At 31.8% G+C, this 26,809-nt stretch overlaps 3 protein-coding genes, 1 long non-coding RNA gene and 3 pseudogenes across 8 annotated transcripts; 3 read left to right on the top strand and 4 right to left on the bottom strand.

Annotated features, from left to right (window-relative positions):
* Nucleotides 1-5,323: 5,323 nt before the first annotated feature.
* LOC108840220 (uncharacterized RNA-binding protein C660.15) lies at nt 5,324-8,670 on the top strand. The gene is made up of 5 exons (XM_057002936.1): nt 5,324-5,606; nt 5,761-5,972; nt 6,074-6,114; nt 6,290-6,453; nt 8,413-8,670. The coding sequence occupies exons 2-5, from the start codon at nt 5,767-5,769 to the stop codon at nt 8,650-8,652; spliced, it is 651 nt and encodes a 216-aa protein (XP_056858916.1). The 5' UTR covers nt 5,324-5,606; nt 5,761-5,766; the 3' UTR covers nt 8,653-8,670.
* A 2,287-nt stretch (nt 8,671-10,957) lies between these two features.
* Nucleotides 10,958-12,930, bottom strand: LOC108840300 (TOM1-like protein 1; annotated as a pseudogene).
* A 2,953-nt stretch (nt 12,931-15,883) lies between these two features.
* Nucleotides 15,884-20,220, bottom strand: LOC108839021 (uncharacterized). Of its 5 annotated transcripts, XM_057002932.1 has the most exons (8): nt 20,030-20,220; nt 19,863-19,948; nt 19,611-19,674; nt 19,407-19,537; nt 19,221-19,298; nt 18,861-18,935; nt 16,218-18,697; nt 15,884-16,127 (listed from the first exon to the last, which is right to left on the bottom strand). In XM_057002932.1, the coding sequence occupies exons 7-8, from the start codon at nt 18,672-18,674 to the stop codon at nt 16,065-16,067; spliced, it is 2,520 nt and encodes an 839-aa protein (XP_056858912.1). In that variant the 5' UTR covers nt 18,675-18,697; nt 18,861-18,935; nt 19,221-19,298; nt 19,407-19,537; nt 19,611-19,674; nt 19,863-19,948; nt 20,030-20,220; the 3' UTR covers nt 15,884-16,064. The 5 variants fall into 5 exon arrangements, with proteins under 5 accessions (XP_056858912.1, XP_056858911.1, XP_056858913.1 ...); XM_057002931.1 differs by lacking the exon at nt 19,611-19,674 and having other exon boundaries at nt 19,407-19,576; XM_057002933.1 differs by lacking the exon at nt 19,611-19,674 and having other exon boundaries at nt 19,221-19,295; nt 19,407-19,576.
* A 1,268-nt stretch (nt 20,221-21,488) lies between these two features.
* LOC108839628 (uncharacterized) lies at nt 21,489-22,269 on the top strand. Its single transcript, XR_001947695.2, has 2 exons — nt 21,489-21,743; nt 21,971-22,269. It is a non-coding gene; the product is annotated as an uncharacterized LOC108839628 (long non-coding RNA).
* Nucleotides 22,270-22,820: 551 nt separating this feature from the next.
* LOC130508672 (conserved oligomeric Golgi complex subunit 1-like) lies at nt 22,821-24,504 on the bottom strand (annotated as a pseudogene).
* A 15-nt stretch (nt 24,505-24,519) lies between these two features.
* Nucleotides 24,520-25,609, top strand: LOC130508671 (protein S-acyltransferase 10-like; annotated as a pseudogene).
* Nucleotides 25,610-25,731: 122 nt separating this feature from the next.
* Nucleotides 25,732-26,584, bottom strand: LOC108841580 (uncharacterized). Its single transcript, XM_057001367.1, is given in 2 exon segments — nt 25,732-26,082; nt 26,084-26,584. Coding segments are annotated over 2 exon segments (834 nt in total). The 3' UTR covers nt 25,732-25,749.
* Between the last annotated feature and the right edge of the window lie 225 nt (nt 26,585-26,809).

Here is a 26,809-nt window from a genome sequence, read left to right as displayed (position 1 = left end):
CAGGTGGTATCCGCACAGGTAATAGATCGACCAAATCCGAGCTTACCGATCATCCCAGGACGTTGGTGTTTCACGGATGGCTCTTGGAAAGACAAAGATGTATTTTCTGGTCAAGGGTGGTATAGCACCCTAGAAGGTTTTGCGGGATTAATGGGGGCAAGGAATGTACGGGCTTCTCTATCTCCTCTTCATTCTGAGATAGAAGCATTAATTTGGGCAATGGAGTGCATGAGGAATTTGCATCAATTTACGGTCACGTTTGCAACAGACTGTTCTCAATTGGTAAAGATGGTGTCTGAACCAGAAGAATGGCCTGCTTTCGATAGCTATCTGGCAGATATCAAGAACTTGCGGGAGAACTTCCACAGCTCAGAGATCATTTATGTACCACGCACACAAAACAAGAAGGCCGATGGACTAGCACGAGGGGCTAGAACTCAAGCGTCTTTTGTTGTGCACATGGATGACGAGCCACCAACATGGTTTACAGAGTCTATATGAGTTTGTAAAAGTCGACGACAAAAAAAAAAAATTGGTGAGTATCTAATATTATATTTTTAAAATTACCATGTTGACTTTTAAAATATAGAGATGGAGTTGTGTGTGTTACTTTAGTTTCAAGGTCTCTCAAAAAGATGTATCTTCAAATAATAAACATATAATTATCTTCTATATTAGGTTTGTTATAATGGAAGATTTTGTGTGTGTTCATAACGAAATTCTTGTTTGTCCACCCTTATTTAGAAATATCAACGAATCTTAATATGAATATAAATATGTTTTTTATCTAAAAACTATAAATGGTTCCTAAACTCCTCTATTTAATGGACAACTTCTATTATAACCGGAATAGAACAATTTCACCAAATATTCCTCGTAAAAAATCAATTTGTTAATTAGTAAATGAGATGTTAGCATCTATAACGATCATGAGAAATACAATTTCTAACTATCTGTGATATTCGGGCTTGCTGACTTGTTGCATTTAGTATTGATTTTCACAATAAATGGTTAGTGTATTTCAAAGGATTAATGGTGAGGGTGGTGTGTGGTTTACATTAATTTTAAATAAGTTTAGCAACCAGGCAACGTTTTTAAATTTCTCTCAGATTGGAAGTAGATTCTTTTTTTAAGTTAAATGTTAAGAGTATATTAATCATGTTCACGGTTTTTAAAATGTAAACACGAATAGCATGCATCAGAGAAGTTATTGGTTTTCTTGCACAGTGTAACATGAGAAGATACCATAGAGTTTATGTATAATACCAATAGACCAAATGTTAGTCTTTTGGACTTGAATCGCCATCAATTACTAAACATTATTAGAGTGGGATGAGTGAAATTTCTAGATTGACTATATGACGGTTACGTCGATTGCGTTAAAGAAGGAGAATTTTAAAGGCTTCATTCTCCATCGTCAACATCAAATACAAAAAAACTCTATAAACCAGTGTTTTGACACCCGATTCGGACATTGAACCGGACGATTTACTGGGTCTCTGGATCATTGAGTCAACCGTGGGTGAACTGTGGTTTAGTAAATGAATTAGTTTTATTATATAGTAATATATTAGCTATGAAAATAAATATATAAAAACTAAAGTTAATATTTTAAATGTTTTCAAACATAAAGTAATAGTTTGGATATGTATCTATTTTATGTTTAATTTTTTTGAAAATACTCAACTTTAGTTTCTATTTTTGTATTTTTTATTTGACATACAAAATATTAAGAAATAGTCTAAAGTATTTAAAAAATATGTAACATAAGAGTTTATGAAATTAAAAAAAATCAAGACATAAAATTCATAATAAATTAAACTTCCAATCCAAAATTAAAACATCATTGTAATAAATTGCCAATATTTAAAATAAACTAACACCTAATCACAATTAAGACCCAAACACATTAAATAAAATTGAGAAGAAAATTTTAATTATTACCTAATCACAATTAAGACCAAAACACATTAAATAAAATTGAGAAAGAAATTTTAGTTATTAAAAAGAGAATGCCACATGGCATTAATCCTCCCAAGAAGAAAAAAAAACCAACTTTATTAGTTAAGATAGTGCTCCACTTTTTTTTTTTTAATAGAATGCTCCACTTTTTCTTGCTTGGTCGCTAACTTATACATATCCAGTTTGTATGTTTGGTCGGTCGCTATTTTGTCCACTTTCGTAAGCAAGCAACTAGATTTGTAATATGGAACATTAACATGTGTAATATATTTTGTGACAAAAAAAAAAGAACATTAACAATATAGAATATTAAACACTTACGGTGGATTAGAAACCAACATGTGTCCAACATGAAAATAATTTTACAGTTTTTTTGTTGGCAAACGAAAATAATTTTACATATTTGTTCACTTTTTAGAAGATCATATCTACTGCACTAGAAATTAACATTATATAAATTAATAACATTATTAATTAATAAATATGATTTTCAGTTTGGCCAATTCAAAATATGAAACAAATTGATAAAATAATAAGATCTCATGTAAATGTATAGTCTCACTAGAATCATAATTTAATAATTTCTATATATAGATTTTCTATAAGTAAAAATAATATAATGTATTGTTTGATTTAGATTTACAATGAATTTTTATTATTGTTTTATAATATCTAAAATTTTGTATCTGAAACACATGTAAATTATATGATACATATTCTCATATACATCAAATATTATAATAAAAAGGATATGCAGGTCGAATTATAAACTGTAATGAATATTTTCAAAAATAATATATATATATATATATATATATATATATATATATATTTATTTTTTTTTAAAATGAAACTTTTATGAATTGATAAATCTGTAAATTAATAAATTTATATAGTACAACATTATTAATAGAGTTTTATTTTCTTATTATTTGTCCATTTTCTCACTTCAATCTGTATGGCATACTAATGTTTTGCCGAGACAATTTTGAAGAGGTAAAGAGTTTTTGCATAAGATGTCCAGGAAAATTAATCAATTCAAATTCGATCAATGTTGGAGCATCATTAAAAATTCACTCACTAGACTCAGGATCCCTTTGAAAACAAATTATTTAATCAATACAACCACAATGAAGCCTCCAACAAATTGCCACATCTTTAACGTAGATAAAATATGTGAAAATTATTAGTACTTTAAGAGGATAAAATAATTTATTATATTCTTTCAAACAAAATAATCACAAAAACAAACACAAACATTTACATTTTCCTTATAAAACACCAACTTATTCTATGTTTATATTTCAAATGAATTTACTTTGTTACGACTAACAATTTTTTATTATATTTTTATTTAATCAATCAGTCACAACCATTTATACTAATCTATATTGACTTAACCAAATTTAAAAAAAAATAATACACTACTCAGAAAATATCATTCTCTTTTAACATATATTCATTTTCATGTTTTTAAACATATTTTCTTTACTAAAATCATAAATAAATTATTAATTCATTTAAAAATAAAATATATAAACCCGGCGCATAACGGCGGAATACTACTAGTATATATATATTGTCTAGTTTAAAATATAACCGTATAACTACTCAAAGGGATCCACGTCCTTCTCTATTTATTTCAATAAACATACATTTTTTTTTGAAGATTTCAATAAACATACATGCATTAATGTTTCCAATAAAACATTCATTGGATACGTACGTTTTTTTTTTTTTTTTTTGAGGTGTTGGCTCCTTCGAGACCCACCACCTAGACCCGGCACCAACCTGTGTCTGTACCGATTAAGGTCCTGGACACGCTTCCCCACCCGAGTTTCGAATCCGCGTTCCCTCAGCCGAAGCTTCGGGGTACCACTGGACTAACTCGTCCGGGTCACGTTTCTTTTTTTTGTTTGGAAAAAGCACTGGATACAAATGTTGACAAAACAAAACGCATATATACATATACATATATACATAACATTGGTTTATTTAATTTAGCTAAACTGTTACCTTATACTTTGATCTTTATTTAATAAATGTTTGTTGCACTTAAAACACAAAATAATAGGTTAGAATATATATATATATATATATATATATATATATATATATATATATATTTATGTTTAAAAAATATTAAGAAAATATTTAACTTTTGTTTTAATATTTTTTTTTATTTCAATTGACATATAAAATATCAAAAAAGCTTAAATTATTTAAATATTTTTTATAACAGATTATGATTTATGACATCTAACAAAAAATATCAAGATTTTAAAAATTCGTAAACATTTATTTATGTAATGTGAATAATAAAATTAATCTTCAAATCCAAAGTAAACGAAAAGTAAAACATTATAAATATGGATAACAAAACTGTAAAACCTAACTTCTTTATCAAAAATATACAAAATAGTTTTTTAAAAATAACTAAAAACTAAAAAGAAAAGTTTATCTATTAATTCAATCAATGGTTTAACCCGTAACCGGGTTTTAGTTATTTTGCGGGTTTTATTATTTTTTTAATAACAAGACTTAAAAATTCATAAATGTTATATGTGTTATGTGAATAATAAAATTAAACTATCCAAAGTAAACCAAAATTAAAACATTATTAATAAATTAGCGGTAACAAAACTGGAAAACTTAAATTCTGTATAAAAATAATACAAAAATATTTTAAAACATAAAAAAATTAAAAAAAAAGTAAAATTTATCTATTGATTCAACCAGTGGTTTAACCAGTAACTAAGTTTTAGTGATTTTGCGGTTTTTATTGGATTTTTAAATAAGAAGACATAAAAATTCATAAATATTATATGTGTTATGTGAACAATAAAATTAAACTTCAAATCCAAAGTAAACCAAAAGTAAAATATTATTAATAAATTATCGATAACAAAACTGAAAAATCTAACTTCTTTATCAAAAGTTATACAAAATAGATTTTAAAAACATAATTAAAATCTAAAAAAACATAAAATTTATCTATTTATCAACCAGTGGTTTAACCGGTAGCTGTGTTTTAGTATTTTTTGCGGGTTTAACGGGTTTTTAAATAACAAGACTTAAAAAATTCATAAATATTATATGTGAATAATAAAATTAAATTTCAAATTCAAAGTAAACAATTATTAATAAATTATTGATAACAAAACTGAAAAACCTTACTTCTTTATCAAATATTATACAAAAATAGATTTTAAAAACATAATTAAAACTAAAAAAGTAAAATTTATGGGGAAATTTCACTTATACACTTTTTGTGTACCATAAATCAACTTTACCGCTAATGAATGGACATTTTCACAAATATCACATTCATTAATTAATGTGTAAAAGACTACAATATACTCATCTACTTCATCTACTTCTCCTCGCTCTCTCCCGTTAATATCTATTTTCTCTCTCTCTCTCTCTCAGGCCAAGATACTCTCTCTCTCTGTGTCACGTTCCTCATCAAATCCAGAAACTTTCGTTCTTGAGGCGATTGAAGGTTCTTACCACTGTTCCTCTTCCGCCAGAACCATCGGTATGGAAGAAGGGTATTCATTTTGTTACTAGAAGCTTTGATTGAGATCAGTCCCAATCTCACAAACGATTTGAATGAGTAATTGAGTTGTTTCCAGGGTAAACGGGTAAACACTGATCTAATTCTTATCTTTTATCTCAGTTCCAGTTTGGCACTTGCATGAATTAAAAAAAAAATCAAACTTTACTTGTTTTGCTGTTTACTTGTGGTTCATCGGGAGAAGGAGAAAGTTAAGGTTTTTTGTGTGTGTGTGTCTGCAGTGATCGATGGATTATGACTCAGGTCGTGGTTATGATGATGACTCTCACCATCGTCACCTACAACAAGAACAGTTACCATCGTCGGATTATGTAGTGGAGACTGTTGATGATGACAGGAAGAACGGTGGTTCAGCAGCTGTAGATACTGGTGGGTTGCAGATGAAGAAATCCATTGACCATCACCATTCTTCTCCGTCCATGTGTTCTCCTGGGTTAGTGTTATCTTAGGTTTTATTCTTGTTTTCTTTTTTTGTTGTTTTGTATGATTTTCATGTGAAGCTAAAGATTTTGATGGAACGTTTTGTTGTGTTAGGAAACTATTTGTAGATGGAGTTTCTTGGGAAACAACTGAAGGTAACATGTTTTTCTTGTGTCTTTTTCTTTGTCTGAAATTGAGCTTGTTGGAACTTAACATGGATGGTGTTATCTTAGATTCTTTACACGTTGGAAGATTCAAAGTCATTGTGATTCTCTCTTGTTCTGTTGGTTTATTTTTTCTTTGCATTTTAATTCCATTTTTGATATTCAGAAAATTTTGCAAAGTACTTTGAGAAGTTTGGAGAAGTCGTAGACTCTGTAATCATGAGAGATAGAATGACTGGAAAGCCAAGAAGGTTTGGGTTTGTGACTTATGCTGATTCAGCTGTTGCTGAGAAAGTTTTGGAGGAAGAACATGTAATAGATGACCGCAAGGTAGCTATCACCTAAAGTTTCTCATTTCTCAACTTTTTTGATGCTTTAGTTAATCTAATCTATTAAAAATGAAGTACAAATTTGAATTAAACCTGAATTTTTCTAAATAATTACAATTGAATGCCATTGATTTAAACACAATAGTTTTAGTAATAATTAAAAGCCCTTTCGTCAATTAACCAGCCCATTAGGATTGACTTTCCCATTATTAACATGATTTATCTCATAACAAACAAAAATACTTCGGTTTACTATTTACTAGCCGGCAAAATTTTCCAATCTTTGTATAAATTGGTTTACAACTATTAATAAGCCAAGATTCTAAAATCAAGTGCACATAAAATTAATATTATTATTGTACATCATATTCCACTATCACCACTATCAAAGATTGGTTTTCATGCAATACACGTAATTCATACCAACCCTCATTTTATGTGTTTAGATATAAAAACATCAAACTATGAAATTTTACCAAAAGAAAAACATCAAATTGTGAAAGTGGACGTCCAATCAATGTATGGGTTCACAACTTTTAATAAACCAAAAGTGTAAAATGAAGTGCATCAAATTTACGGATCCAAATTTTATAATATACAAAAAATCATTAAAAATTCTCAAGCTGATATCATTAGACATATATATTATGAATGTTTGAAGTGTAATCAACATACTACATATAATCTTAATTAGCTCCACAAAATAATCATAAAATCAAGCACATTCCATCTACACTTAGCTAAATCATTAACCAAAAAGATGTCATACTTGAGGAAGACAATATTTAAATGAAAAAACGATTTATAATATTCTTTCCTATATATCTATCACATAAATAGAAATTTCATGATTGATATTTTCTTTGAAGTTCTATTTCCTTAAAAACTTTATATGAAGTACCTATTTATTAGGGCGTAAATCGTTTGTAAGATTCTTTTTTTGTTTGTAACACCGTTTGTAAGATTCTCAAACAACTAATATAATATGTATTAAACCACCTTATAGTCGAATTTGGAAAGTTGTTATTTTATTTCCTTTTAAAAAAAAAAAAATATTGATTATGAAATACTTGATTTCTATTAGTGAACTCAAGAATAACTCTAATCTAACTATTTAAAAAGGGAACTAACCAAATCTAAATAATTTTTAAAATATCATTATCAGTTTCAAGCAAAAAAAAATCATTATCGGTTACTAATTATTCAATCTAAGTGCATTTCACGCAAAACTAAATATTTAGTATAGATCTCCTTCTGTATCTTCACACCCACACTAACAATATATATAGAATTCTCTCTTTTTTTAACACAAAATATATAGAATTCCTATATAGTTTAATTTTTACTCATATTCAGAAAAAAACAAAACTTACTTAGTAAAACAAGTATTACTCTTATGACTGGTCGTTTAGGCCCATCGAATTTGGTTCGGTTCATACAGATTTTCAAATTTTTGGTGTAATACTCATAAGTTCAATTCGGGTTTTACTAATTATTAGATCGAGTTTGGTTCAGTTCCTTCTGTGTTCGATTCGGATCGATTATAACCAATGTTTGAAATCGTCTTAAAATATTTTTAAAAACCTAAATTTTTTGAAAAAAGCTCAAAATATATATTTTCACTAATCTAATTAAAAATTAGTTAAATTACCTAAAATAACTAAAACTATTCAAAATAACAAATAAAAAACTAAAAAATAAATTTAGAATACAAATACATTTGTCCCGACGCACAAATCATACTCTTGAAATGTGGCTAAAACGATTGACGGTTCAAAAAAAAATATAAACTATAAAATTATTGTGTTTAGAGATTTAATATTAAACAGTTAGTTAATATAGATAAATTTTAAAATATATATTATACCATTTTTGTAAAATAAAATATTTATTTATAAAAATAAAAATAAACACCTGCACGGGTGTGCGGGTCAAACACTAGTTCTTACTTGTATGTTAGGTTGACCTGAAACGGACAGTTCCTAGAGGAGACAGGGACACTAACATCATGGTAATGCTTCTGTGCGAAATCCTTGGAAGGAACAATGACCTTGATACCAAGAAGCTTGAATCCTTGCGTTCGAATCGAGAAATGATCTCTGATATCTGTTGGTTCATGAGAGACAGGATTTGCACACATATGAATAAACAAACTATACATATACACATGATGAGACCACTTTTAAATGATAATAAATAATATAGATGTTTGTAAGAAGTCTACAAATCATTATAAATATTTAAAAATCATTTATAAATAATTTATAACGGTTTATAAACCATATATAGGGTTTATAAATCTTTTATAAAATATTATAAATCATCTATATAACATTTATAAAGGATTTATATATCTTTATAAGAATCTATATATCATTTATAAAACACATATAAATATTTATATAACTATTTATAAAGGCTTATAAAACCATTTATGAAACATTTATAAATTTTATAAGAGCTTATAAAATTTTGTATCAACCATCTATAAAATTTATAAAATGCAAATAAATATTTATATAACTATTTATAAAGGCTTATAAAACTATTTATGAACCATTTATAAAATTTATAAGAGCTTATAAAACCTTGTATCAACAATCTATAAAGATTATAAAACACATATAAATATGTATATAACTATTTATAAAGGTTTGTAAAACCATTTATAAAATTTATAAGAGCTTATAAAACCTTGTATCAACAATCTATAAAGTTTATAAAACACATATAAATATTTATATAACTATTTATAAAGGTTTGTAAAATCATTTATGAGCCATTTGTAAAATTTATAAGAGCTTATAAAACCTTGTATCAACCATCTATAAAATTTATAAAACACATATAAATATTTATATAACTATTTATGAAGGTTTGTAAAACTATTTACAAGAACATATAAGCTATTTATCTAATCTATTAAAACTGAAGTACAAATATTATTTAACCCTAAGTTTTCCACAAAAATTACCATTCAATGCCATTAAACTTATACACTGTCGTTTTATTACTACCAATCCTGCGTAATAAATTTTACAAAATGTTGTGCACCTAGAATCACGTGGTTTGTTATCCTAATATGCCTTGGTTTAATTATTTCTGCAGAAATCAAAACAAACTTTGTTGGGCTTCATTATTCCAGGCAACCCATTCGTTATCTTTCTCTGAATCTCAATTAAGTTGCCACTTTGTTGGGCCTTGCCTCAATAATCAACTATGAGCCAATCACTTTTCTTTTCATCTTCCAGAAGTCTTTAAAAGCACATTTGTGCTCCATTGTAACTCTTGCCACTTTTAATATTTAGTGCACAAAAGCTTAGGTAAAAAAGAAAAAGAAACAAGACCAATTGTTAGGTAGGTATATTCGTAGATTTCTCCCCGGAATAATATGTTACAATAAATCAATTATGGGCTAAATATAATATTTACTATTATTTATGCCCATTTATGATCAAATCCATCTTTTTAGGTATATGTTAATGTAGATTAGTGTCTCAAGAAAATGTTAATGTAGATTTAATCAATTTAAATCCCAATACTGCTTTAATTATAAAATATTAAAGATTAAATAAAATAAAATTTCAAAAGTAAATATTATATATAATTTAGTGTATATGTAGTTCATTTTAAATTACTTTTAAATTCATATTCTAAGTTTTATTTGATTTTTAAAACTAAAGATAAATGTTTCCATATAAATTATGTGATTTTATTTGATATCAGTCCAACTAATATTCAAATCCAATAAAAATATATAGACTAACAGACTTATGTAATTCATGACAAGAAACAAATGAATGTATTATAAACAAAGATTATATAAACTACTATATGTTTTCTCAACTTTTTAAAATATATTTTACTAAAAATATAAAAATACTGAATTAAAAGGAAAGACGAAAATCGGCGCGGGGACGCGGATCAAAAACATCCATTAGATATTTACATTTGACTATTTATATATATTTTTAATTATTTAAACCAACTTATAAGTACCATGTATATTCTGAATGTTTTTGCATACATTAAGTCTAAAAAATAATATATATCAGTATATAAATCTATTTCGAATACATTCAGATATCTGAAATACTTTGGTTTGGATCGGATTCAGTTTCAGTTCTCTAAATACCTAAACTTTGATATTTAATCATTTTCGGTTCGGATTTTATACTTTTTTTTGGATTGGATCAACTTTTTAGATTCAGAATTTTTATCCAGCTCTAATATTGAAATGAAAAAACATATATTATAAAAATATACACCGCATGGGTGTGCGGATCAAAAATCTAGTATATCATTATAAATCATTTCTAATAATATATGTATATAATATTTATAAAAATAATTTATAAGTGTAAAATCATTTATAAGAATTTATATAGTCATCTTAAGGTGTTATAAATATTCATAAAATCATTTATAAGTAGTTTATAAATTATTTATAATAGTTTATAAATTATTTATAAAGGTGTACAGATAATTTATAAATATTTATAAAATCACTATAAATGATTCTTAGTCTTTTATAAGGCTTTATATATTACAAATGTTATTTTAAAAAGTACATTAAGTTTTTCAAAAGGTTCCAACAGAACCAATCCAAGCTAAGTATCACAAATATCTTAACAAGAGCATTATACTGAACATGTTGTTAAGGTTCATGCGAATGCTGAGCAGGATCAACATTCACTTCTGGTGCTGGAGCTGACCGAGCAGGTGTGAAAATAGGTGCCAAGCTCTCGTTGTCTCGTCCAGGGAAACGGATACCTCTCGCTTTGAAGCTCTACAAAAGGACAAAAACACCAAGACTTGTTTTGTGATCGATCAAAGCCAAACTAGTCAGAAACAATAGTCATGATCTTGTAACACATTCGCTTGACCTGAATTTTCTAAAGGCAAGTACGTCATATGTTTACTAGATAAGCAAAGCCAATAAAGTCGTAATACACATCAACACAATTAAGAAATGTAAATGGAACGTTCATGGTAGAACTCAGCAGCAATTTGTAATGTACCAGGTCATAGTTTACCTTGTAAGTTTCTGTGAAAACTGGTAGGTAGCGGAGTTCACTGGTCGATTCTCCCCAAGCTTCTATCAGTATCAAAGCTTTGTTTCGATTATTCACAACTATCTGTGGATCATCAATTAGCTTCACCATTTCATCAAGGATTCTCTCAGCTGCCTCCGAGAACGCTTTCTCACAGTTATTAACACACGTCTCAAGCAAAACCAAGGCGAGGTACTGAATCCTAGGCTGATTCATCATTATCCTTTTTTTATCCCACGGATCAGATCAACGCTGTTAATAGTCTCCTGATTAATCATGTCACATATCTCCAAGTTCATATCCCAGTCAGGCTCCTCTAGATTCTCCGAAGTAGCATCCTCAACTATTTTATCAGTTGGGTTCGGACCTTGGAAAAGTTCCTTGACTTTGAAGCTCATCGAGCTCATACCGGCAGTGATTTTGTTGCTTACTTCAGAACCTCCAATCTTGAGGTGCTCACCGAATGCGGTAACTTTGTCCATAATATTGTCACTCATCTTCGCTGATCCTTAAGCCTGTAAATGGAACACATCAGCTTACTCTGCCCAAGAGATCAAGAAGCAGGAATTGTACATACAAAACAAGAGAGCAAAAAGCTGAAACATCAATATACTAAAAGTAACAAGCAATACAGTATCTGCTTATTTTTCACTCGTACAAAAGAGCCCTTAAAGTCTAAACATGAATCAGCACATCTCTCTCCAATGTGCATTTAGAACTAACAGTCTGAAAAGAGATACGAGTTCTGAGGAGATTCACCCCATAACCAAATACACAAGAACAAATATAGCCAAAGCTTTTAGCTACTGATGTCTAAGTAAGCACGAGATGCCCACGCGTGTGTATAACAGTGATTCTTCTCAGATCTCCTAAAATATAACATTCCTTCCGTTGAACAGCTCTTACACCAGTATAAATTCCAATAAAACATTTTTACAAAATGCAATATATTACTTGCTACATCGAAAGCTTCTTTTGTCTGTTCCTCTCCTCCACCTAGAATCACATTGTAATTACTCGGCATCTTCGTCTTCCTCTCTTCCCTAAAGTACTCCAGCTCCTTCTGATTCATAACACGCGCGTTCCCTATAGGATACAATCAACAAAGAGATAAGCTTTTAAATTGATTGAGTTATATGAAGCATTAAAACGTACCGAACCATCTCCGATAGGGTTGGATTCGAGTGTTGGGTAGTTCTTTTGATTGGTACTCGTTGCTGAGGATTTTGCCGCCGGGGTTCTCTTGGGACGGGTCTTGTACATTTTGCCGCCAGGGGTTCATCGAGAGCTCGTCGGAGAGCTCATCGGAGCGGTCATCGGAGAACTCATCGCGGAGGTCATCGGAGAGCTCGTTCGGTCTCGTCGGAGAAAGTTTGTCGATTGAATTTAGAGATTTGTGGGAGAAAATAAACTAAGGGTATAATAGTCCTTTTTCTATTTAGATTTTAAAGGTAAAACTAGATTTTGACCCGCCCTTTAAAAGGTCGGGTATATTTTTGGTTTTAATTTTTTGAAAATTTTATACTTATGTTTTTTATAATTATATTTACGTTTAATATTAATTTAATTTAATATAATTTTTGATACATTTATTAAATATATCAAGTTGCATAACTATAAACTTGTGCCATATGTATTTCGAGAAATTATTTTTAAATTTCATTCTTAAAGTTTGCAACATATTATATTTTTTTATTACTTACCTAACATAATTAGTCATGAATATCCGTATACAAAAAAAAACTTACTCAGAATCGACTCTTGCAACATATTATGTTTTCTTAGTAGTTATCTAACATAAAAGTCATAAATATTTGTATCCAAAAAACCCGGCTCGAAAACGATCCGAAAATCAAAGTCTCATATTTTATTAGATTTGACCTATATGCTCGAACGTTTTTTACAGTGTTATATCCGAAAATATTTTTAATATAGAAGAGTACATTAAAAAATATAATTTTTCAAATATATTTTTAAAAATTGGTCAGTTTTCATTGTAGGTTGAGTTTGATATTGTTTTCGGATATAACACTGTAAAATCGCATTTAATAAATATTTTTATTTAAACAACCTATTTAAAACCCGTTAAACTAAATAAGTTTATATGAATATTTATTTCTATTAAAAGTCCAATTAAACGATGTTAAACATGTGTTTTGTTAATTGATAAACTTAATGTATGTGAAAGATATTTAAAATTTGAATGAATTAATGTCTGGTTAAATAAAAATTGAATTTTAATTTCTAAAATATATATATATATATTTATTTGTACATAAAATGGATGAATTTGATTTGTGATTTTTAAATTTTGATGAAACTTTTATCATATAACTCGAAAGAGTGCTGATTTAGAGAACCAATAAATATATTTATTATTTGATATATTAAGTTATTTATATTTGAAGAAAATATTATATTTTTGATATTTTGTTAAAATTTAAGAATTGTTTGTATTGTAATTTCTGGTTGTTTATTATAATTGACCAAAAAATAAAATATTATTTATAATAATTGACCAAAAAGTAAATATTATTCAACATATGTCTACTTTACAGTTTCAAATTATATATATATATATATATATATATATATATATTGTAAATATTATACTGTCTAGATTTCTTTGACTATTCAGAGAAAATATTTTTTTCATATGTTTGATTCACTGTTTTTTTTTTTCTGTCAATGTTTGATTCATTGCTTTTTTTCTGTCAATGTTTGATTCATTGCTTAAGCCCAAAAAGCTTTACAAAGTGGGTTTAGAAGTATCTAATAAAACAATACATGCTGAAATTAGGTTACAATGGTTGAGTATTAAGTGACGTCATAACCACCGCACCACCACTTTAGGTTTCAAAACCATGTTTTCTTCTTGCAGAAACCTTGACCATATTTTCAAAAACCACCATCACAAGTCACGCTCTTTTTGGAACAGTTTAACTCATGGCAGTGAACTAACCTATTAATAATACACCACCGATTGTCATTAACACATGGCTACATCAGAAACCACCATCACATTATTGATTCTTCATTAACCAATCATCGAAAATATACTCTGCTTCTGTTTTCCAATTTTATGTTTCATAGATCTTGAAATATTATGTGTAAAAGGTAAATCAACTAAGGTAAATCAATTAAAGTTCAAAAAAAAAAACGAAGGTAAATCAACGAATCATTGTTAACAAAGTTGCGTAAAGTAACTGTTGCATTCGAAAAAGAAGTTACGTAACTGTTGCATTCAAAAAAGAATGTAACTGTTTTGGTTAGACACATATAGCACGTGATTAGTATATATAATTATAATTAAATATTTGGACTCAACTAATATCAGTTGGACATGTTGAAGAATTAATAGTATTGATTGATAGGTACTAGATATAAACCCGGTAATTGAGTGATCAAAAATTTTTTTTTTAAAAAAAACATAAAGTAATAATAATTTTATTATAATTTTATGATTGATTTGCATATGTTTGTGAAATTTATTTTATAATTAAAATTTTTACATAAGTTCAAGTTAAAATTTTAATTTATAATCATGATACATAGATGAATTTTATTTATTTATTTAATAGATAGTTTTTGTTCATGATTTTTATTAAATAATTTATTATATTGTTGAATTTTATAATTTAATTTGTTAATAAATTTTTAAATTGCTTGGTTCTTCAAAGTTGATAATTAATATGAAGACAATTATATATTTAAAATGTGTCTTGTTCTAATATATATCATAATTAAAATAATATATACTAAGATAATAACCAAAACTAAATTTTTAGAAAGTAATTATTAATATTATTTAATAGTAATTTTCCATTTTTGAAATCCTAACCAAAATATAATTGCAAAAGATTATTTGAAAACAATTTGTTTCTTGTGACATGTGTTTTAAATATGTAATGATTAAAAAATATATGTACCATGAAAATAAAATAAACTAAGTTTGAAACAAATAATTTTTAAAATAATTTAATGTTAAAAAACAAATTTAAAATTATTTAATAGTAACTTGAAAATTTTTTCCTTTTTCAATTAACAGAAAAAAACAGATTTGAAAAATAATTGATTTAATACTAATTTTCTTTTTCTCAAATTTAATGAAATCTTATCATAAAATACTATATTGAGCCTAGTTTTTCAAAATTAATAGGTAACATGATTTTGACACATGACAATTATCTATTTTAAAATGTGATATGAGCTAAACTATCTCATAAATAAATAAATATATACTAAAATAACAAAAATGATTTCTGTTAATAGTTTATCATAAATATTATTTAATAGTAATTTCTATTTTTAAAATTTTAAACAAAATCTAATTGCAAAATAATATTCGATGATATTTTTATTTTAAATATTGTGAAATTTGTTAGAATATTTTATGATTAAAAATAGATAAAAGATCTGCGCTAAATCAAGAGTGTGTACTTGAATAACACATATATTACATAACTAGAGAGAAGGAAACGTTGCAAGTTGAGGCCCCAAATCCAAAATAAATAAGAGTTGATAAAAAGCGGTTGTGCTTCCCCCTGTTTGTTTTGGATCACCCAGCTACTTTCACTTCACCGACGTTTGGAACAAATACCGTGATTGAAGTAGACCAACCCTGAAAAATGTATAATTGCTAGTCAGATACAAAAACTCAGACGAATTAAAACAAAACAAAACACACCAAAAGCATGAAAAAAAAATTTACCGGATGTTTAGCATGAGAATGGTCTTCTTCTGGACCAAGACCTGACTCTAGTCTGTTTGTCTTTTTGGCTCTCTTCCTATTTGGCTCTGGTTCCTCAAATGGTGCAGGTCGCTTCATCCCCCTCCTTGAAGGCTGACCATGAGCACGAAGATGAACTTGGCATCCCGGTGGAATGAGGCATTGTGGCACCACATGATCCATGGAAGCAAAACAATCCACAACATCCACAAAACCATGCAACCCGATGCCCACTGCCTCCTCATGCTCACGATCCAGAAAACAGAACAAACCCTCAAGAACTGTGTCCATACAATCAACACGTTTTTTGCAAGGCTCTAATACTTGTGCAAACCCCTCAACACAACTTGCATACAAACGGAACTTTCTACCAGTCGGCTTCATAAACTCAAACTTAGGTGTCTCAGCCACTCTCCTCCTCAAAGCTCGCTCAAAACTCGTCCCATACCGCACCACAAACTGCGCCGTCACCTTAATAATATACTCTTCCCGGAGTGTGGACCGCCCAGCAGGAGATGCAAGATGGTCATGTCTTCTTTGAGCAGGATCATGAGTAACTGAAGGTTTCATTGGAGGCAGCAAAAGCGTATTAGGCAGCCTGAGTGTTGGTGGGATCATATTCATCAAAACGTGTACAGGTGCTGGCACCACAACAGAATAATATTCCTCCTCCACGTGAGCAAACCAGTCAACAAGACCCACAAAATCATGCAAACCAATTCTCTCCCCCTCCTGCGATTGGAGAATCTCGAAAAACATGTCAAGAACGGTATCTGTATACGCAGCGCTCCTCTTCATCCTTTTGCAGGGCCTTAATACACTTCTATACGCACAAAGAAGGCCGCAATAGAAATAGTGCCTCCTGTCACCAAAGACCATAAACCCAAACTGAGTGTTCATAACAACTCTCCTCCTCAAACCCAGCCGGAACTTCTCCCCGTACCGCTGCACGAACTGTGCTGTGAGCATAATAACACCAAGCTCCCTGACTGTGATCCCCTTTTCAGGGAACTTAAAACTACTTTTGAAACGGTAAGGCCGAGCTACTCCATCAGGTTGATCAGTTCCATCTAGATTCTCATCATCAGCCTTATGGAATTCAGTAAGAAGCTGACATCCCCGTCGTTTCACCATAGTCGAAAGGTGTTCAGGTTGTGGAGCGAAAGCAAGAAAGAGGCTTTCACTCATGTGACTAAAACAGTCAACTCCACCCACAAGCGCATGCAAATCAATAGCAGCCGTCTCATCTCCGTTTTCGAGCTTCTCCAGCTGGAGAGTGCGGGAGAAAAACTCAAGGGCGAAAGCCGTAGAATCGTCACCGTACCACAACTTGTCGGAAGGCATTATAACAGTGGAATACACTCTAACAAGCGAGCTGAAGAACTTTGAACACTTGCAATCACTTGGCTGCAGAAACTCAAACAGAGGGTTCATCAAGACTACCTCCATCAAATCCCGCCGAAATTCTGAGCCATACCGAGCCACAAACATCGCTGTCAGCTTAATAATACCCAGCTCCTTGAGCGTGAGCTGCTTCTCCAGGATTTCATATGAACGAGGTGCATCTATTAGCTCTGGTTCTGTATCATCATCACTAACAAGCTTCGATGGCTGCATTTGAGGCCATTCGTACATCATCTTCGAAAGGTGTGGAGTTGTTGACATGACAGTAGCAAAGGCGTCATTATCCCTCTGGGCAAAAAAGTCGACACCACTCACGAAAGCATGCAAGTCGATCAGAGCCATCTCATCCCCAGCCTCCAGCTTCTCCAATTGAAGACGGTCGAAGAAAAACTGAAGACAGAGCGGCATATCGTCATAATCATCATATCTCGTCCAACACTCACCGGGTGGCAGCACTAACGGCATAATGCCACCACCATCTCTCATCAGAGATTCTATGTATGGCCTTATTACACTGGCGTAACCACGAACAAGCCCACCACAGAACTTAAACCTGCTACTAGTCGGCTTCAAAAAATCAAACTGAGGTTTCGGATTCTGAGCCACATGCTCCTTCAAAGCTCGCAGAAAGTGCATGTCATACCGCGCTATAAACTGAGCAGTGAGCTTCATGATATATAAATCCTTGAGTGAGATACCAGGAGGACGACTGAACGAACTACTCCACAGAGTACTATAAGTAGGCAACAGACAAAAGGCTTCTTCTTCACCATCATCAGCTACAGAGCAATTATGACTAGCAGTAGCCGGAGGAGCATGAGGCCTGCTGGTAACCTGAGCCACCTCCTTACGGTAATAATTAAGCTTATCCTGGTAGTATGCGTGATAAGGGTCTGACCTCAACAAAAAGCTAAATTTTTCACCATTATCCTTATTAAGGGCCACCAGCGTCTTCTCAGTCTCCAAACCCTTTTGGGAAACCAACCGAGCAACATCCTTGATAAAACTTGTCTTCTCTTGTCGCTTTGTAGCCATTTTTTTTTTCTCTACAAATCAATCTGCATAAAATATGAAGGCAACCCAGGCTTAAATAGAGGAGGCACTCTTAAATAAAAAAGGAAAGTCAGTTACAAAAATAAAGGAAATAAAAAAAAACACACTACAACATGATAGAGACCTACAAGAGGAATCGGGGAGAGAGAGAGATATATAACGCCGTACCTCGCAACGCTAGACCGGCCGTGAAGTCGATTGGAAACAAGTAACGACCAACTTTGAGATCTAAAGCTTCGAGATCTACAACACAACTTTGAGATCGTATGAACCAAACCTTAGGGATTAAATTGGACAGTTGGGCCTTTTACTTATTGGGCTTATTATTACATAGCTTTATGACATACACTTTTTTTATGTCATAAAGTCATTAGTTGATGTTTCTTGGTCGCATCTTAATCTTAAATCTTAATACTATTTATGCACGAAGATGAGACAAACAAACCCCTCAACATTCATTTAGAAGGAAAAGCACCGAATGTTTGAGCCCCTTTCAGCATAAAAAAAAAAAAAATATGACACGCGTACCTGATAGTGGTCAACTAGATGAAATCCATACTCGTTTAGGCAGAAAAGGAAGCTTTGCTCTAACAATGACGACGACTGCTGCAAAAAGTGATCCAAAGTTAGCAATTGCATAAAGTGAAAATGTTCTCAAGACCATAAAAAGGAATGCAAAACATAAGCAGCGTACAGTCAACATGATTTACATACCACTGCTCTCATTTGTTGTACAGCCATTCGCTTTGTTTCTTCTTCTTCTTCTAATGCCGAATTTATAGATGAGGATCCTTCTTTGCTACCTACAGACCATCCAATACCATGAGCCTCCTTTCTGCTTTCGCCTGAAAGTTGGATCTGTTAATTGTCCTCTTTTAGAAGCTCTACAGAAGAAAAGAACATTCAGTCAACGGCTACCTCTCTGCTGCTGCATCTTGATTACCATTAAATAACGAAGGTGATCTACTTATAGCTTTGCAACCTAGAAATGGAGTAAAGATAATCAAGTTTGAGCACAAACACCAACGAGGAGCCTCTAATACTAACGTACGTCTAACACACCCATCCTCTATCACGTTGCGTTATAATGGTGATCAAGAACTAGTTATCAAGAACTGGCTGTCTAATATCGGAGGCATCATCAGAAATAGTAATCAAATTAGAGCTCACCATCCATATCAGAATGGCTTGGGCAGTTTCCACAAACGTTAGTCCAGGTCCTGAGGAAAGTATCTGCAACAAGGAGCGTCTTTCGCCTAATTCAATTCAATTTCTCACTGTACATCAAACTTATTATGTCAGGTGGGACAAATATTGGAGGCGGATCGAAGCAATACCTAGATCTCCTCTTTTGAGCCAAACAGATCTACGACGCCGTCGTCGGAAGCCGCCAAACTTGATGGAGATAGAGTTAAAGATCTCGGTATAAGGTTGGGTATATACAAAACACGGATAGAGAAACGTGCACGGCGAAAATCTCCGGAGAACAGAGGGATGATCGAAGATCGCCGTAGAGGGAAAAGAGCTCCAAGTGTTATGGGAGGGAGATTCGAGCGACGTTTGAAGGAAAAAAAATATCTTTTCATTTATTTATTTTGTGCGATGACTACCCCTTATTTACTAAACATTACAATTTTTGCCCAGATTATCTAGCTGAAATTCAATGTCAATTTGATCCTATTTCTTAAACTGTATATCAATTATACATGTAACAATATGTATATCTTTTAATTTGAATGAAAACTGCAATTAATGATTGTCTTTTGTTATGTATTGTTATATATAAAATATTCAACTTTAAAATGTATACTTTTTAATGCAAAATTATTAAATATATTTTATCACATATCTTATAAACTATCATTTTTTTTATTAAATATACTATATATATATATATATATATATATATATCAAAAAAATTACAAATAATATTTGCATTATTTATATTGTATAAATCTATATTTTTCATGTAGTCTCTACACTATAAATATATTTTTAGTTAGAGTGAATTGACTAGATATACAAAAGAAACATAGAAATTAGGTAACTATTCAAAGCAGTAAAACTTTGAGACAATTAGTAATGATGGAGTGAGCAAAACTTTGAGGCAAAAACAGTGCCAACCGTGTGTTTAGGTAGATCACTAAACATGGTAAATTGTATAGGTAGAGAGTGCAAATTCTCTTTTATTTATTCCAATTTCAAAGAAGAGAGTGGCAAAGAGTACCTCATAATACCTAAGAGACATATGACACTACAAAAGAATAAGTGAATTAAATCACTTACATTGTATCAGAAAATTAAATGATTATATTTTAAGTTACTTGTTAACAAATGAGACAAATATAACTAGTTCAGCATCAATTATAAAGAAGTAATGTTATTATCGATTAATTTTGCATCAGCTCAATAAAATGATTTGCTTTTTATTCATTTGTATCAATTTAACATAACTGATATTCTTATATATATATATATATATATATATATTTATCACTTAAATAATTGATGTATTTACTTTTTTTTGTTAACATCATTTATTAATTTGATACAAAACTTACATCAATAAGAATAATGACACTAATACAAATTATGTAATTATAAATTATTTTGACATCAGTTTAATTAATAAAAATGATGTTATTTTATGCTATTTTATCATTTATTTATTTTGTTCTGATATGAAATATTAATTAAAAAAAAAAGAGATTACAATGCAGTTAAGGTTTTGTGGCTCTCATTTAATTGTGTTTTATTCTTAACAGTTTTTTCTTATCTAAAAGCATATTCTTTTCTCATGATCTCAATCTCCACTTCGTCTCTCTAGTGCTTAGGCTGAGTTAACCGTGTTCTTGTTATTAGAAAAAGATATTCTACAGGCAATCAATCTTTTTTTAAAAAAATGAGTAAGATGACGTCTCATTAGCAACCCATTGGTGGCATGAAGAATTGTTCCTTATATGATGATGGTGATGATTATGTTTCTTCGTTTGCATGATCCAAAAGAAGGTTTGCTAATCCAACGAACTTAATGAAAAAAAAACTATAAAGGTATTATTATTATTATTTCTTTTTCTGTTATTTTTTCTGCAAAGATTACAGTTTCTTGTATTTTATTTATGGCTTAAAGATCTTTATTTTTAAAATTCATTCTCTTATAGTCTTTTCTAACCATTACAAATTACACTAGAAACACATAGTTATCAAACTTTTCGTATATCTCTGAAAAGAAAGGGTTAAGATGGTTTGATTATGTAGTATGCCATTGATTTCAGCAGAAGCAAGAGGTGTTGGAGGAGGAAACTAATTCTGCTCAGGTGTAAATGTATTCTACTGGAAAATTGGCTGATCACCAATGTCCAGAAGTACAGAAGATGGAAAGTCTACACGAGAGGAAAAAAAAAGAAGAAGCCAAATCTTGGTTGAATAACTCTTATCATAATTATATTAATTGTTTTTTTTAAGAGAAAAGAAAAGTTTGAGCATACATAGTGTCTCCAAAGACAATAAGAAATAGATTGATTGCTTGTAGAATATCTTTTTCTAATTTAAAAAAAAAGATTGATTGCTTGTAGAATATCTTTTTTTACAAAAAGAAAAAAAAGAAGAAAAAAAGATTGATTGCTTGTAGAATATCTTAATCTTTTTTTTTACAAAAAGATTGCTTGTAGAATATATTTTTCTAATTTAAAAAAAAAAGACTGTACAACAATTAATATAATTATGATAAGAGTTATTCAACCAAGATTGATTGCTTGGTGTAGAGTCTTTTTTTAAAACGAGTAAGGATATTCTACAAGCAATCAATCTTATTTTCTTCTTCTTTTGTTTTGGTGTAGAGTCTTTTTTTTTTCTTTCAATTCATATCTTTCGTTTTATTAGGGCTTCTATGTAATTATAAATTATTTTGACATCAGTTTAATTAATAAAAATGATGTTATTTTATGATCCAAAGTTAGCAATTGCATAAAGTGAAAATGTTCTCAAGACCATAAAAAGGAATGCAAAACATAAGCAGCGTACAGTCAACATGATTTACATACCACTGCTCTCATTTGTTGTACAGCCATTCGCTTTGTTTCTTCTTCTTCTTCTAATGCCGAATTTATAGATGAGGATCCTTCTTTGCTACCTACAGACCATCCAATACCATGAGCCTCCTTTCTGCCTTCGCCTGAAAGTTGGATCTGTTAATTGTCCTATTTGCTACGTACAGACCATCCAATACTCAGTAGTTGCAAGTAAATTCATTATAGCAAAAGACTTTCTTCACAACTCAATTGTTTTGTTTGTCTGTAATGGTAAAATTCTCCAACAAAGCTTGAAGCAAAATTTTGCAAAATTGACTTAAGCAGAAAAGGATAAAGATCGTGTTTAGTTACCCTCAAAGGAGTTGTAGAAGACAATCCATCATCAGTCCTAAGATCACGCAAGAGAATAGCTGAAAGCTCATCTGGTATCCACAATGTAAGAGACTTAATGCACAGATTTAGCATAGTTGTATGAAGCTCTTCAAATTTTGGACTTGTCTTCTCTTCTGCCTTAAGTAGTGGTGCTGGCAACAGCTAACGAACTTTGCTTCCTAAGCCCAGTTAGTATGCAACTGCTTTCCAGGACTGTCAGCAGTGACTGCAGTGATGGAGCTAAACCTTGGTTTCCTCAGCAAAGGATGATAACTTATCAGAAATTGCAGTCGTTGTTTTCCTTACACCACAGTCTTGGAGAACCGAGACTCAAGGGGACGGTATTTCGTGTGGTTCAGCAATGCAAACAAAAGACGTCCCATAAAAAGAGATTTCCACAAGGTGGAAGTGCTTCACAGAGAAATTCGAGTTCTTTATCTACATCTGCAAGAAGTGCTGAGACACTGTGGAGAAAGATCCTATAACCTTCGGACCTGAAGCTTAGGAGGTCTTCCAAAACACTTTGGCAGTGCCTATCAACGGCATCTCTTATTAGGCTAACTTCAGGACCAAAGTACACCGTTAGACAACTGTGGAAGTCGCTTTCTTCAGGTGATGATTTATTTCCGGACCAAGTTTCTTTGCGTTAGGCTCAATGAACCAGACACCACACCACCACCTGTAGAATGTCTGTTTTAAGTATGCTTGGAAGTTTTGACCTGCACTGACTCTGCCACACTGACAGCTTTAGCCAAATCCTCAAATCTGGAGTCCATAATGGATTTCATTCTTTCCACAAACGCCTTGTTAAATATTTCATCCCATAGGTACAAATCGTCTGGCAGAACAAGCTCCCGGATTCTATTCCAAGGCAGCTCATTCTCAGACCCAAAAAACACTATTAAGCCAAATGTAAACTACCACTCAAGACATCTTTACTATCCATGGTCTCTCTGATCAACTTACCTGGCTGACTCTGCACCAGTAACCATAGCTTCAATCAAATTCTTCCCTTAACCGACTCAGGCAAGCTTTAGAAATGTCAGTTTGATAAAAAATAAATGACCATGACGGATTCCAAATCGACTCCGAATGAATTCCACAACACAACCTCCTCTGAATTCCACCAAACAGCTGAGAAGAGCTGGAGGGGTACTCAAGAAAAAAAAGAGGCATAGGCTTGCAAAAAGAGTTCACCAACTTGTCCAACAGTAACCTGAATCACACTCAACACATCACAAAGCACTGAAACCCACATTCCCCGCAGAATCCAACTCTTGCTTTGAATCTATAAACAATTCAAGCACTCAAGCTCATCAACCACCGCGATGGCAGTCAAGGCGTCCCAGTCCTAAACCCGAATCCAGAAGCCCGCTCAAGGCTCCCTCTGCGCCTTGAAACCCTCTACTATCTACCACGGATGGATGCTCCAGTAGTGGAAAATTAGCCAACAGCGTACACTTAATCTTGTTCTCTTATAACCGTGCAGAACTTTGACTTGCGGGTATTGTCATGTGGAGCAGGTAAACATTTCAGTCTCGTATGTATGCAATTCCTCAACTTTTTTTTTACCTTATTCGATCAAATTGTTTCCTCCCTTGCAGCCTCCACGAGCCAAACATTGTCATGACTGTCATCCATGTGTTCTTCAGTTTGATATCATCACTGTGTTTGGTTGGGAACTTGTGTAGGCCAGAAAAAAAACCATTCTAAATTCTGGTAAGACTATTCTCCAATCATGTTAGAGACACCAAAGCTGGGTTGTAATGGAAGTTTTGTTTCGTTTTGTTTCCATGATATCAGGCGGTACATACTGTGAAAAGAGTGCTCTATGCATCTGGACACTCATCATGTACATTGACTACCTTAGTAACGTAGCCAAGCCTTGGTATTAATACTTTTTTTCATCTCCTTTGGCCAAGTACTAAAACAGATCCTAATGCGTTGAAACATGAATTAATGTGAGCAGGTGGAAGAATGCAATTATCATACTACTGCTTATCATATTGGTGATCTCCTTGATATTTGTGCTGCTTCTTTTGCTTTTCCCAGGTGTGTGTACTGTATTCACATCTTCTCGATACTTTCCTCAATCTCATAGGTGTTGTCTAACTGCTTACGTTGGTTGTCCTGCAGCTACCTCATCCTTACGACTCAAAGCATTTATGAACTTGTGAGACGAAAACGTATTCCCTACATGAGGTATTCAACTCCTCTTCTATAGTAATAACATCAACTTACTCAAGAGAGAGAGAACCTATTTTCTTTGTATAAATGTTAAAATGTGCTTGTTGATGGGTTGTGACATTGGTTATGTGACAACAGAGTATGCGTTTTGTTAGGAATATCCGGGAACGAGTGCATCCTTTTAGCAGAGCAATCAAGAGGAATCTATACAAAGTCTGTTGCAGCAACGATACTCTAGACTCGTTGCCCACCGCCTACGAACTGGAGGATAGATCAAGAATCTCCTCCTACACTTGCTTAGATATCTTGAATTGTCGTTGTTGCTAAGTGTTTCCTTTTTGGGTTTGAAGAACTTATATTGTTTTAGTTGTCATTAGTCTATTTGAAGATAACATGTTTTAATCTAAAACCTGAGTGAAGTTGTAAACATACACATGGATTCCAGTGAATAAAGATAAAAATTAAAATCATATATGCAAAGAGACTATGTTCAAAAGAGAGACTCTAGCTTGGATCATACGCCTGTACAAGCTTTCTAGCGTCTCCTCCAGATCTTCAACTACAATATCTACGTTATCTAAGCTGGTGATCAAACACTTGATTCGTTCCTTCTTTACCTCTTTCGCCGAGCAGAATCTTTGTAGTTCTTCGTCCATCAACTGGTACTCGTTCCTGTGTCCTGTCTCAACTCGAGCGCCAACGTTCTTGATCACCAGTTTGGTTACTAAAGCCCACTTAGAAGGCCTAGGCTTTGGTACTGATGTGGATAAGGACAACAAGACTGTCCTGAAGAAAGAAAAATGTTTAGGAACAGACTTGTCGGAGCAGTGTGATCAGATGATGAGTTATCCCTGAGTAGGAGTGATCGGCTTGTTTTAGCAACAAGAGTAGCTTAGAGAGGACCTTGCGAACAGCTTTCCTGGACCGGATAAAGGAATTAACGTGGCGGCGGATGGTAGAATCTCCACCGTGTCTCCTCCGCCTGAAAGCAGAACGGAGGTCACGGAGACAGTCCTTGATGCGGCAAGTGATGTCTCTTAGCTTGGAACACAAGTCAAGGTGTACAAGTGAGAGATCGAGAAGATGAGAGAAGAAGGAGTGATGAGGGAGTAGTAATGAAGAAGGTGATTCGTTGAAGAGATGAGAGACAGAGTCATAGAGCTGTGAGAGAAGTGAGAGGCTGTTGTTATTATTATTATTATCGGTAGATAGATTCTTGAGGGGTTGGATATGGTTGAGACCATTTGAGTGTAGCCGCCGAGCTGGTAAGCTACAAGATCGAACATGGTAGGAGGTAGACATATTGATAATGGGTTTTGATAATAGAGAGAAGCTTTAGCTAGAAAGAAGCTGAAGTTGAATATACAGAGCTAGGGATATATATATATATATATAGGGAAAATCGCATTTTAAACCTTCGGAGTGTCACATTCTAGCACTTTAAACACTGAAGTTTTTTCACTAACACTTTAAACTTTGAAAGTGTCATTTTTCGCATAACAAACCTCCAATGAAGTTTACTTGTTC

The sequence above is a fragment of the Raphanus sativus genome, chromosome 2 (assembly GCF_000801105.2).
Source record: "Raphanus sativus cultivar WK10039 chromosome 2, ASM80110v3, whole genome shotgun sequence".
Taxonomy (NCBI): domain Eukaryota; kingdom Viridiplantae; phylum Streptophyta; class Magnoliopsida; order Brassicales; family Brassicaceae; genus Raphanus; species Raphanus sativus.
The sequence above is the reverse complement of the archived record's forward strand: the minus strand, read 5'-3'. Positions and strand labels throughout refer to the sequence as shown.

What these genes read in the sequence shown, in the direction of transcription:
- LOC108839021 (XM_057002932.1), bottom strand. Translation starts at nt 18,674, where the DNA reads ATGGCTACAAAGCGACAAGAGAAGACAAGTTTTATCAAGGATGTTGCT. An exon ending in ATTCTCATGCTAAACATCCG is followed by an intron (nt 16,128 to 16,217) that starts GTAAATTTTTTT and finishes TACATTTTTCAG; the next exon opens with GGTTGGTCTACTTCAATCAC.
- LOC108840220 (XM_057002936.1), top strand. Translation starts at nt 5,767, where the DNA reads ATGGATTATGACTCAGGTCGTGGTTATGATGATGACTCTCACCATCGT. An exon ending in CCGTCCATGTGTTCTCCTGG is followed by an intron (nt 5,973 to 6,073) that starts GTTAGTGTTATC and finishes TTGTTGTGTTAG; the next exon opens with GAAACTATTTGTAGATGGAG. An exon ending in TTCTTGGGAAACAACTGAAG is followed by an intron (nt 6,115 to 6,289) that starts GTAACATGTTTT and finishes TTTGATATTCAG; the next exon opens with AAAATTTTGCAAAGTACTTT.